This window comes from Rhinolophus ferrumequinum, chromosome 23, assembly GCF_004115265.2.
Source record: "Rhinolophus ferrumequinum isolate MPI-CBG mRhiFer1 chromosome 23, mRhiFer1_v1.p, whole genome shotgun sequence".
Classification (NCBI taxonomy): Eukaryota; Metazoa; Chordata; class Mammalia; order Chiroptera; family Rhinolophidae; genus Rhinolophus; species Rhinolophus ferrumequinum.
In genome coordinates, this window is record NC_046306.1 from 40,078,436 (window position 1) to 40,092,229 (window position 13,794).

At 43.9% G+C, this 13,794-nt stretch overlaps 1 protein-coding gene across 7 annotated transcripts in view; it reads left to right on the forward strand.

The window, feature by feature from the left end:
* Window positions 1-13,794, forward strand: part of RIN2 (Ras and Rab interactor 2) — a 234,493-nt gene that overhangs the window by 205,831 nt on the left and 14,868 nt on the right. For 6 of the 7 annotated variants that reach the window (XM_033094664.1, XM_033094660.1, XM_033094663.1 and 3 more), the window contains one exon: window positions 2,822-3,964. In XM_033094664.1, coding sequence (XP_032950555.1) covers window positions 2,822-3,964 — 1,143 coding nt within the window. The remainder of the gene's footprint in view (window positions 1-2,821; window positions 3,965-13,794) is intronic. The other variant, XM_033094665.1, reaches the window with a different exon arrangement.

The following is a 13,794-nucleotide window of genomic DNA, read 5'->3' on the forward strand; positions in this document are numbered from 1 at the left end:
TTCTCACATGCATGGGTTTTATTCTAGTGGAACACATGGGCACTGATGACACTGCTGTGCTTTGAGGAATTTGACAGTGCAGGCATCTAGAATAACATCCGTCTCACTTCCTCTCTTGTTGTTGAGTTCCAATCCTGGTATTCTGGGTCATGTCCCTTACGCTGCTGTTCATCCTTGCCCTGGCCAGCTGGGCACTTGCTCCCCTCTTGCCTCTTTGCCAATGCCCGTAAACCAACACCATGCTGCTGGACAGTGGGTGACAATGGATCAGGACATACAGTTCACCCAATTTCACTTCTTTGTCCCACTGCCCTGTAGAATCCATGTGGGTTTAACTTTTACAAAAAAATTTTTTCTCCAAAATGAGAAAGGGAAATTTTCTTAAGATTTTAGTGCTTCAGTCTTCAGATAAAAAAAACCAGGCCAAAGTATTTGAATGGAAGTTTGAGATTCTGAGGTGCAAGTGCCAGGATTCCTAAGCCCTAAGAAACAATGATACTTGACCCAGCAAATAAAGATATATGTGTTCCTCCTTTGGCATATTTTTCTCTTAATATAAACTTGTTTTGAAGCAGGTGCCATTGCCAAGGGAGCCTGCATAATTCATAGAGAAGCCTGGATGTAATCAGCTAGACTGTAGGCCCCTTGAAGACTTAGACCAGGTCTCGGTTTTCTCTGGTGACCTCTGTCCCCATAACTCCTGGTACAGGTGTCAGCATGCAGTGTATGCTTTGTGCCGGGGCTGAAGGACTGAAGTGTCATGGACAGTGCTTCCGCAAAAATATCTTGTTCTAGTGGCCACTACGCAGAAGCAAATCAGGTTAACATTAGTTAATTAACATATATTCAACTCGAATTGTCAAGGCACACATTATCCATTTTGTAAAGAGACAGCACAGTTTAAAATTCTATATTTCAATTATTTATTCGTTCATCAAATATTTCTGAGGAGCCTGCTTTGTGGCACATGAAGTGTTGAACAGTTCGTAGTGTCTATCTCCCTACCCCACCGCTCGGGTTTATAGTCTATATGGGAGGAACACACACGTGGGCTAAGTGTATTACGCCTTATAAAGTCTTTCAGTGGTACCAGTAGAAATCTAAGGAGGACCCAAAGGCAGTGGGAGCAGTTCCACCGAGACCCACACTGGCCAGTAGAAATACATAAAAAGCGAGCCAGTGTATAATTTTAAATCGTCTAGTAGCCACATTAAAGAAAATTAAAAAGACCCAGATGAAATTAATTTTTATAATTTATTTAACATCTGAAATGTTATTTCAACATATAGTTGATATTAAAGTATTAATGAAATATTTTACATTCTTTTTTTTCATACTAAATGTTGAAATCCGGTATGTATTTTATATTTACAGCACATCTCTGTTTAGGCACTAAATTTTCATCAGAAATACATGATCTACCATGTTTCCCCGAAAATACGACTGGGTCTTATATTAACTTTTGCTCCAAAAGACACATTAGGGTTTATTTCCAGGGGATGTTATCCTGAAAAATCATGCTAAGGCTTATTTTCCAGTTAGATCTTATTTTCAGGAAAACATGGTATATTTAGATTTCATTAAATTTACAGTTGAAAAGATAGATGCGCATACCCAAATGCCAAACCTACTTAAAAGTTTTCCAGTAACTGAACTAAGCATCAGTTTTTAAATTTAAGTTGAGAGACATTAAATAAAATTTAAAACTGAGTTTCTCCATTGCACTAGCTAGATTTCAAATGCTCAGTAGCCACTGTTGGCTCTCGTGTTGGACGGCACAGAACTAGAGGGAAAGGAAGGAAGGAGGAGAGAAAGCAGGTGACACGAGCTCCAGTATCAGGCATGTGTGCAACAGAGATGAGGCAGGGCAAGGTCTCCCAATGTTAGCTTCTTTCTAACTCCCCTTGACCAGCCATTCTGGGCCCATAGGAAAGAAACACATTTTAAGCCAACACAGCAAGAAAAAGCTATATAGAGAGAATGATTTCTTCCAAATGGAAATTACAACAGACAGCGTTTAATTTATCACCACCATTGCCTGCCTTAATTTGCTTGGAAAACTGAGACCCATCTGTAAAAGGGGACACTGGCAGTATAGCTGCAATAGGCCATGTGTACTGTTCCAAAGAGTGCTGAATATGTATAGCCACGGTGAGGAGGTTATGTAGGATTTGGGAGGATGGGCAGTAAACCCCAAAGATAAATGGTTGAAGTTGGGCTTAGTATTTGCATAAGTTTGCTGTCCTTGTTTTTGCTGATGGGACCTATGAGTGTATTTTTCCTCCTTTGGGGGTTTTAATGCTGAACATGTGAAACCCTAAGCAGATTGTGTAACATCCCCCAGGCCCAGCTGCTGGTCCTGCCCATTAAAGGGGAACTGCCGGGCCCTCTGCAGGCCACCTCCAGAAGTAGATTGGAAAAGGGGTTGGTGTTGCTTCGCTTTTTGTAAAGTCAGGGAGCCCCGTGGCCTTTTCCAAGCTTATACTGTAACAATTCTAGTACTTTTTTCCTCACCTGTGAAAAGACTGGGCTGGCTTTGTTTGTTAGCCAAACCATTTCTCAAGGGCTTTGAAGGTGAAAGCCCCTGGAGCATTCCTGTGAACCCACAGCTGGGCCTGGCAGCATTTCTACACTTTCCAGTAAGGGAATGCAGTTAAAGCAGGAAAAAAAAAAAAAAAAAAGAAAGAAAAAACATCAAGCGAAGCACCTCCTCCTCTAAAGACAAGAGTAGTCATACAAGTGTGCTTTCTTTTTAATTTGTGAAGGATTGGCCCAAGTGTACTGTATTTACATTCTTGTGTTCACTGATAATGACTTTCAGATTTTTGGAGCTCTCCAGCTGACAACAAACCCCCCAACCCTCCACCTCCCCATAGGCCTCTCTCCTCAGACGGTGTTTGCCCTGCCTCCCGTCAGCTCTGCCTTATAAATGGAGTGCATTCTATAAAAACCAGGACGCCTTCAGAGCTGGAGTGCAGCCAGACGAACGGGGCCCTGTGTTTTATTAATCCTCTTTTCTTGAAAGTGCACAGCCAGGACCTCAGTGGAGGCCTGAAGCGGCCCTGCATAAGGACCCCCAACGCGAATGGCACTGAGAGGCCTCGGTCCCCCCCACCCAGACCCCCGCCACCCGCTATTAATAGTCTGCACACAAGCCCTCAGCTGTCCAGGACTGAAACCCCGGCGAGGATGCCAGAAACAGTCAACCATAACAAACATGGGAACATAGCTCTGCTCGGAACGAAACCAACCCCCATCCCTCCACCCCGGCTGAAGAAGCAGGCTTCTTTTCTCGAGGCAGAAGGCGGCGCAAAGACCTTGACCGGCAGCCGGCCTTGCCGGGCCCGAGAGCGGGAGCCTGAGCAGGAGCCCGGCACAGCTGGCAGCCCAGGTGGCGCCCCGCCTGCGGAGGCCCGGGGGAATTGCACAAGGGCCGAGCCCGCCAGCTCTGAATCACGGCCCCCGTGGCATGGAGGCAGACAGAGGCTGAGCGACATGAGCATTTCCACTTCCTCCTCCGACTCGCTGGAGTTCGACCGCAGCATGCCCCTGTTTGGCTACGAGGCCGATACCAACAGCAGCCTGGAGGAGTATGAAGAGGAGAGTGACCAGGAGACCATGGCGCCCCCGATCAAGTCCAAAAAGAAGAGGAGCAGCTCCTTCGTGCTGCCCAAGCTTGTCAAGTCCCAGCTCCGTAAGATGAGCGGAGTGTTCAGCTCTTTCATGACCCCGGAGAAGCGCATGGTCCGCAGGATCGCTGAACTGTCCCGGGACAAATGCACCTATTTCGGCTGCCTGGTGCAGGACTACGTGAGCTTTCTGCAGGAGAACAAGGAGTGCCATGTGTCCAGCACGGACATGCTGCAGACCATCCGGCAGTTCATGACCCAGGTGAAGAACTATTTGTCTCAGAGCTCGGAACTAGACCCCCCCATTGAGTCGCTGATACCCGAAGACCAAATAGGTAAGTACCCAGTTTGCCTTCTTTTTATTTTAAAATATAAAAGATGCGATAACCTCCTAGGACAGTGCATTCTGTGTTAGTTATCTTGGATGATGTTTTCTTCGGAGTTCAAAACAGCAAAACATTCCACCCGCTGCGTTTGAATGGATATGTAGCTTCTTAAAGTAAACCTCACTGTTGTAACTGGCATGGCTGCTACATGCCAGGCTGGAAAATGTTTTGGGGAATGACTGATGGGAACTGCAGAATGGTTCCGTTCAGGGATCAAGTTTGCTTTCTGAGGGTCTGGTTCTCTGCCTGCTTTTGTGCTGTATGTGTGACACCACTGTTGAGTGTTTTCTGAAAGTGGCTCTCTGCAGGCTGTGCATGCACAGAAAGGTATTTTTCTGTCTTCCAGGAGGCAGTGTTTTATTCTGCTTTGCTTGGGAAGGACTTTTTATTGAGGTATAGCATGTATTCTGAAGACTGCAGAGAGGACCATGTGCAGCTGGATGAGTTTCCACACTGACAAGAGCCAGCTCAGTAACCAGAACATGACCAGCGTCAGATCGCCAACCCCTGCCCCCAGGACCCTCACCCTGTCACCCTTCTCCCAAAAGGGTAACCACCCTGCTGGCTTCTAATAAATCCCACAGAATTCAGTAGGAAGCACTGTTTTGGAGCAAGCAAAAAAAAAAAAAAAATAAGTATTTTGTGTACCTTTAAAATAAGTAACACAGTTTGGAGGTCACATGAAAGGTGTTTCCTCCAAAGTCAAGAGGAAATACTTTCTTTATAACCTCATTGAAGGGCTGAATTAGTGGTTACTTTGGCCAAGGAAAATTTGAATTTGGCAAGCAGTCTTTTTTTCCAGGGCGACAGTGTTGAAGGGATTTATTTATTTGTTTAATTTCAGAAGGTTGACTCTAAAAGGCTAATAATTTTAGAGACCTCATTGACTGGGCAACAACAGCCAAAAGAGCTACCAAACATTTCCAGGCAGTTCGTGAAGCTAAACACAAATTCCTTCTTTCTGATTGGGTCTGTTTGTGGAAAGTAGTAAACAGTGTGTGGTAGAGAGTTCTCCCTCTCTCTCTCCTTCTCTCTTTCTCTCTCTCTCTCTCCCCCCCCTTCTGCCCTCCCTTCCCCTCACTCCCTCCTCCTCCTCCTCCCCCTCTTCTTTTTTCTTCTCCTCCTCCTCCTTCTTTCTCTCTCCGTCTCTCTCTCCTTTAAGTGAGTTTCAGCAGTTCTTTGATTTTCTCACAACGGAATCAAAGCCTTGTTTGTTTTTCTGTGGTCTGAGCTTGGATCCATGAGGCGTGGTTAGATCTGGGCTGTTGCTAAAGAGAGAGTCTCTAAGGAATGTGCCCTTGTAATGTGCCTTAGAACTGAAAAAGGCTTCAAGGAGAATCAAAATAGCCACACAGGCACCTCTTTCCCCCATCCCACCAGAGCCCACTTCTAAGGGAAGCTCAGCTGTATTAACAGGGATCCCCGAATCTGCCTGAGAAGCTTTCTCTGAAGGGGCCCAGGGGAAGCATGCAGCAGGCGCTGATGTCAGCCCTGGGCTATGTGACGGGCATCACCAACCAGCCCACAGAGACAAGGCTGGTGAGGGGACTTTGCTTTCTTCCCTGCTGAGGGAAGCACCAACCAAAGTGCTGGTCCTGGGAAGTTCTTCTGCTAGCTTCTTTTGAAGTAAAGTTCAGATATGGCTCTTGCTCTTGGAATACAAGGCCTCATTTTCTCCAAAAACAAATATACATTTTGCTGCTCCAAAAAGATGCAGCTTTTAATTTAAAATCTAAGGTAATAAGGGAAGGGAAGCTGACAGCTATGGAGCCCCTAATTTGAGTCAGGCAGCCTGTACAAGTGATTTCAGTGAGTCCTGCCTCACCCCTGTGAAGCGGGCGTGGGCATTATCCCTGTGGGGGGAAAAAAGGCAGGGCTTTGCCAGGCAGAGCCATTTGTCCCAAGACTACATCAGCTAGTAACCAGCAAGTGCAGCATTTGAACTTCCATTGGATTCAAAGCCTGTGGTTTTTGAACTTCACCCCTCTGCTGCTGCCTGTGTTCATATTTTCTTGTCAAAAATTAAAGGGAATGGAAAAAAATTTTCAATTATGTTGTACACTAAAACTAATGTAATGTTATATGACAATTACATCTCAATTAAAAATTAATTTAAGAAAAAATTTAAATTATAAAAAAGAAACTGGGGGCGGCCAGCTAGCTCAGTTGGAGTATGGTGCTCTTAACAAGGTTGCCAGTTCAATCCCCACATGGGCCACTGTGAGCTGCGCCCTCCACAACTAGGTTGAAACAACTACTTGACTTGGAGCTGATGGGTCCTGGAAAAACACAACTTAAATAAATAAAAGTTAAAAAAAAGAAAAAGGAAAAAGAAAGGAATTCAGGGGACTTGGAATAGTAGGCTAACTCTTTGCTGAGACAGCTCAGATTCAAGCTCTTTGTGGAGCTGTGGGCCTGGCCAACCTAATTGTTGCCACGATTTTTTATTGGTTTGTTTGGTTTGTTTTTTAAAACTTTCACAGAAATACATGATCTATATTTAGATTTCATTAAATTTACAATTGAAAAGGTAGATGCACATACCCAAATGCCAAACCTACTTAAAAGTTTTTCAGTAACTGAATTGAGCATCAGTTTTTACATTTAAATTGAGAGACATTAAGTAAAATTTAAAACTGAGTTTCTCCATTGCATGAGCTGGATTTCAAGTGCTCAGTAGCCACAGGTGGCTGACTGTTGGCTCTCTTGTTGGACAGCACAGAACTAGAGGGAAAAGAAGGAAGGATGAGAGAAAACAGGTGACACAAGCCCCAATATCAGGTATGTTTGCAACACAGATGAGGCAGGACACTTCATCATATCTATTGCTTCCCCAGCTAAACCATCATCCGATTTCGAAAATACAGTTTTTGAAATTAAAAGGAAGGTGAACCAGAGCAGAGCTTCATCTGAGAAACTCATCATGAACCCAACTGAAGAAAAAGAAGTGACCCTAATTATTAGAAAATCAATCCCCTTAAATGTGCAAGTTACTGGATTAGGACAGATAAGAAAATGGACTCAGTCTAGTTGTCTATTTTTACGTATTTCTAAATGAAGGGCTCACCAGTTTACTACAGACTTATTAATACAGTGACTCCTGTGAACCTTGTAACCAAGTCAAGGTTGGCACATTTGTGTAGATGTTGTTCATGGTTTGCAAATGCAAGAATAAAGGCCAAGATGTGTAAAATGACTTGCAGAGGGTTATGCTACTGATAAGCAGGGGAGCCTGGATTGAAACCAGGTCTCTGTGTCTGTTTGCTCATTCCCACCATATCTCACTTCCTGGGAGGATGTAATTCCCTTTGAATGGATTCACTTTGAATGCCATCCCCAGAATCCCAAGCCTCAAATTTGTTCTGAACAGGTGTCTAGTAAGGCTCGTAAGGCTTTTCAAGAATGCCATTTGGGGTTCTCTACTTAAAAAAAAAAAATCTGTTCCTGTCCTCCTTTCCCACAACTTCTGAAGGAGATAGTTCTGAAGTAGGAGGTGGGAATTTTAATGTAAAGCCTAGATTTATAGAATCTCTATCCTGAAATTAAGGAAGTTGAAGGAGGCATTTCACTGGTTTAACCCATGTAGAATTAGCGCCATCATTCATATGAAAAATGACCATATGAATGCATGTGTGTATGCATTAAAATATGGAGATAGTGCTAATCTGTCTTCTTCAGAGAGTGGTTCTTTAACTGCATAGAGAAAAGCCAATGAAAAAAACAATAGCTCTCACCCACTGCCAATTTACCCACATGCTCCTGTCACAACCCTTTAGATCAGCACTTTCTAGCTGAGTATAAAATGATAGTCTCAAAAATGAAAAACTGCCATTCTAAATGGTTGTGTCCTATCATGAAGAATTTTCAGTCTGTTTAGACGACTTTTTGAAGCATTTCCTTCCCAAACTGCCATTAGAGGTTTTAAAATAAATATTAGTTGATTGTCATCAGCATCCCTCGCCTGGTTGGAGAATGAAGCCTATGAAGATAAGAGGTGGTGAGTTCCCACGTGAGCCAGCTCTCTGATCATTCCAGGACCACGTATTATGTTTCCCTTCTGGACAGTTATCCACCCACTCTCACCTCACCTTCTCCAAAGTAGTACACGGAAGGACAAACAAATGCTTTATCAAGAAGTGTACAGTTTCGGGTCCTACTCAAAAACCCTAGGATCAGTAACTTCATCAACAGAGGGAGGTGTATTCATTACTGTTGTGTCCTGCCCAGTAAAGTATAGACAGGGTGTGACATTACTCATTATTCCAACATGTGTTTCTCTTTGGTGAGTTTTCACATCATACCACTCTTGCTTCAGTCTTTTTCAACCAATGGGAGAAATTAGTGCAAACTTTCTGGTAGTGAAATCTCCACTTTGCAGAACTAGTTGCGTTTTTGTAGTTAGTGTTTTGATTTTATTCAAGCAAAATAATTTTTATTTCTGATTCGTTGTTAATCTGAGAAAATCCCTCTGTTTTCAAGTCTTGTTCAAGTAAAACAAAATTTCTGCAACTCCAAAAAATGTTGATAATCCCAAATTTTCTATTTCATTCAAACTGCCCACTACAGACTATCAACAATGATACAAAAAAGCCAACTATTCATATTCATAAAAGTCAATAGTGAAAAACAAGACAGTACTGTTTTTCTTTCTTTAATTGTTGTATAATAAATTGTGTATTTTCTCTGAAGAGCATTTTAATTATTTGAAGAAAAAGTATCCTTAAACTCAACATTTCCCACTTATTTCAAAGAGAACATCAATTTACATATACGTGTGTTTTGTTTCAATAGAGAAATACTGAAATGTGGTTAGACACCAGACAGCATGGCATGAATAAGAAAGGGGATTTGAACTGATTCCCTAGGAGAGAAACAATTACAACTACTCTGCTTCAGATCACTTTTTAAAAAATGAATATGTAAGTCTGGCTCAAACTTCAATGTCTAGTGTGACTTGTTTTTAATTTTTAATTCACAGTTTGGATTAAGCCCTTGAGTTATTTATCTGCCCTTTTTTAGATAAAGAGCCATTCTGAGAGATGTGATCAGAGAGACATATTGGTGCCAATATGTGGAGATTAAAACCTTGAATCTGACTTCTGATCTAGTACACATGACCATATCATCTAGAAGAAGCGGACGTCCTTGTACAGTTAACAAGGGGTAGAGAGAAAGGAGGATTGATCTCTTGCAGCATATAAAAAGAATGCCTGTATTATTTTTGAAAATTAGTTTAAGTAGATAGGACACCACAGAAAGAAACACCTCTCTTTCCCATGGGGCATCATTTGTTGTATTATTTTTACTTTAGGGCATCAAACTTGGGTTAATTATGCTTTATCAACTAAAAGAAGTTTCACAGCTCCAGTTGAGAATCTCTGCCCAGGGGTCCCTGATTCCATGACACTCTATACAAGGGAACTATTCGCCCAATAATTCAGAGAGTCCTTGCTAACAATGTGGGGGTTGGGGGTGGCATCACAAAATAAGATATCTGTGCTAGAGTGTTTTCTGACTGTAGAATCTTCCATCTCTAGAGAGAGATAAGCATCTCCCTGGGCAGGATACATCAGCAGGTGAAAGAGGAATTCATGTAGGTATTGAGAGCATGAGCCAAGGGACACTTGAAATGCTACATTGATTGAAACGGAAGTGTGAGAGTCTTTAAGGCTTTGACATGTTTCCCAGTACTCTACTGCCAAAAGGATGGCTCTGATTGGCTGTCATGGGGAGGCATGCACCTAGTGAAGGAGCCCTCACCGTCCAGGGGTCCCAGTTACAGCCTTGCCTCACTTGGCCCAGCCTCTCAACAGAGACCACACGGTGCAAGCACAGCCCTCACCCTCTCCTCAGACACAATGCCCACTGTGGAGGTTCTTGCTTACTGTCTGGGCCTAGAGGCTTGTTTTAGAAGCCAGAGTTCACAACCTGCCTCTTGTTAAGTAGAAGAGTATATGTTACATGCATACTGCATTTTTAATAGAACCAAGTGAAAGCCCCCATAATCCCTGACCCCTGTGTGGTTCTTGATAGTTTACAAAGCACTTTTATGCATCGAATCCCCTTAAATCTCCTTAATGCCTTAGGAGGCCCCATTTATTATCCTCACTTTTATAGATGAGGAAACAAAAGCTTAGTGAGGTCAAGCCAGGATGCAAGTATGACTGAAGTCGACTCATGTGGCAGTCTTTTCCTACATCTCACACAGCAGCTACACTGCCTTTCTTGTCTGTTTTATGAGGAGGGAGGATGACCGAAGAGGTGGAGTCACACCACAGAGGGGCCTGAGATCCACATGCCTTATCGTTGATGTTGTTACCCTGGCTCACCAACCCAAGGTTGAGTTTGCCAGGCTTCTGCTTGGTAAAATTACATGTCCCCCCCACGCCCATATTCTATTCCTCAGACACAAACAGCTAAGGATGTTTGCCCACACTCAAAGGATGGAGGTAGAGCTAAGCTCCACCTACTGAGGATGAGGGATCAACATAAATTATTGGGAATTCTTCTGTAAGGAGGATTGGTCTCTTCTCCCCTGCCTTCATTTTTACTGACCTTCTAGTAGGAGGCACTGAAATCAGTCTGACAGATTCCATACATAAAATATTACATGAATATAACCTATACTTTTGCATAATGCCCTTCCTTGAAGCACACCAAAATGAACAATAATATATAAATGAATCACCACCCCAGTGCTTGTTATCTTTATTTTGGTGCCATCCCTGCTGGGCTTGTGGGATCTTCGTTTAATGATGAAGTGTTCTTTATCATTTGTTATGTATAGGCGGAGGTATGCAATCCTGATTACTTACAGCAAAGCCAGGTATAGGGCATCCCTGCAGGGCACCAGAGGACTCTGTGGGAATTGGGCTGGGTGCCCAACACCTGGGCAGTGGCTTCATCACCAGAGTCACACTTTCTGTTTTCTGCAGGCGTAAAGAGAAGAAACATAATTTTCATATAGCCTCCCAAAGGAAGGATTTATAGTTCAATTCAACAGTCACTTTTGGAGTACATGCTATGTGTGGTCCTTCATCACGACCCCCAGGTTTTGTGTTCGGAGGACTTCCCTTTACGGAGAGAGGTCTAATTCGCTAGAAGTCTATGCCATGGCAAAGGCAACAAAGACTGTGAGTTCACAGGGAGAGGGGAGGGGCATGTGAAGGGGGAGGGAAAGCAAGACCTCCTGGGAATCCACATCGGGGAAAGCAAGGAGCCCATCAGACACAGGGAATAGCATGTGGAAAGGCGCAGAGACACACAGGGCCACAATACTGTTGGCTTCAGCAAGAACTTGGGCTGTTTGTGGGGGATATGCTGGGAAGAAGGAATGGAAGGCAAGGCCAGGGTGCATCCTCAGGAGATGTCTGAGTTTTTAAGGTAGTGGACAGCATGTTAGAAAGATCACCCCAGTGGAACTTTTTAACAATATTTCTAGCTCAGATACCAACCAATCAAATCAGACACTGGCCATAAACACCTGTGGACCAGTGTGACAAGCCAGGATGCCAAGGGCCTGGAGTGGACAGACATAGAGCACGGGCTCAGGCCCTCCCCAGTGAGTAGAGCAAAAACAGTTAGTGGTGAACTGAACCCACCCTTTATCCCACATGCTTCCTCATATGAAATGGGGCTGGGAGCTCTCAATTCCCATCGCTCTGAAAGATACACAGCTGCCCAGGACGATCGGCTCAGCTGTGGTTTTGAGCTGTTAGAGACAGAATGAGGCTGTGATAAAACACTGGGAGTTTGGGGGCAGAAAAACCCAGAGGGCCACACTCCACATCTTCTGTCTTTGTACCTATGGATGGGAAGAGCTGAGGAACAGTAAGAAAACATGAGAGAGACAAAGATGCACAGGAAACTAGGTGGTTTTACAATTAATTTATCAAAGTACTTTCAGTTCCCATTTCAAACAAAGCAAACCACAGTTAACAGCAAAAAACGAAACGTTCATTAAACCTGGTGTCCCTTTACAAAGGCATGTACTGCACATGCAGAAGGAACAGAGGGAATCAATGGTTTCTGCCCGCTGACTAGGTGTCAGGTGCATGCGAAGCGCTCGTTGTGTAAGCTCCCCTCAACCCTCCCAACAATCCCATCGGGAACCTCTGAGTGATCCCATTTTACAGGTGAGGAATCTGAAGCCTAGAAAGGTCATCTTCTTCCCTCAAGGTCACAGAGTAGAAAACTGCTCATTTGGACTTCATATCTGACCTGAGGGTCCCTGGGACACGAGGTGGTCTGCTTTATGAGTAGCTTGTACAGAGGGTTAGCAAAGTGCTGTTGTGGCTGCCTGGCTGTCACATCTCAGCTGTGCTGAGACGGGATGGATCAGTTCCTCGGCTGAATGGCAGGAGTGTGTGGTGGTTCAGAACAAGTGCTGAGGCTGGGCTGCTGGGTTGGAAGTCCCAGCTTTGCTGCTGATAAGCTATGTGTGCTTGGTCATGTGTCTTCACATCTCTCTGCCTCAGTTTCTTCACATGTAACATGTTGTGCTGGACACCATCGTGCTGCTCCACTGAAACTCACTTACCTGTTTGATTTCCAACTGCCAGTGCCTGCAAAATTTTACCCGATACTTTCTCATGCCACCAGAGCCCTTGTCTAAGGTGGACGGAAATGCCCTCCCCAGCATTTGGGAGCAGCCCTCAAGCAGGGACGGAAGGGAGCAGGTATATACATGCCCCAACTACCTCCCCTCTGGTGGGACAACTCTGAGGCATGCTTTACACTGTGTCTTGGACTTCCCAGCAGGATGGAGCTCCACCTGCCCCCAGTAATAACTGGCTTAATAAAAAGCATGCAATGGTGGCTGCCTTCCCTTTTAACTCACTTCCCCAGTTCACTACCAGTGCTTCCTGGGCTCACTGCCTGAATGAACTACTCACATTTAACTCCTTGTCTCAGGGTCGGCTCATCTCAGTTGAAGGGTTGTAAAGTATGTAATAGGGCTCGAAACTCACTGAGCACCACTCAGTGTCAGTTCTAATCCTTAATCCAATTATACAGCCAAAGGAAAATGTGTTAGCGAGTAAAGAAACTAGCAACTCATTTTGCCCTCCTTGTACAGAGGGAGGCCCGTCATGCCATCTCCTGAGTCGTTTGCAGTAGGAACAACCACACTTGCATGTCTTCACCATCCCGGGAAGTCATTTGACTTCTAAGCCTCATGCCATGTGCAAAGTGAAGATGGTACTAGTTCCTACTTCAGAGGGCTGGAGTGAGGGTTAGTATATAGTGAGATCATATACAGAGCCCCCTTAGAATTAGGAACGGCACAAATAGATGCCCAATAAATATTAATGATTATTACCATTTAAATTCACAATTTGAGCTCCCTGTGAAAAAGACCCATCTCTTGTCATCAAACATGAGCTTCTTTTTCTATTATATATATTTGTTTCTAATTATCAGAATGCTGGAACTCTAATAAATCAAGATGCCATATAACCTAACCTAATCTTCTATCTTAGTCAAGTAACTTTAGGTTGCAACCTGTCCTTTTGAATATTATGTTGTTTAGATTCTGGGTTCTGTTAGAATCCCCTGGAGAATATTTATGATTACTTCGTTTTGTTTTGCTAATTCTGTCTTGCCTTCCATTTGCAATGATTCCAATGGCAGTTCAGAAGTTCAAGGCAATGACAGTGAAAGAGGTGAAGTGACTTAGCCAAAGTCACTTAGAAAGATAGAACCAGGCTAACTGCCAGGTCTCATGCTCCTAGTGCTCTTTCTAAGACAGACGCCTTCTCTGGACTTCACCTTCACCTCTC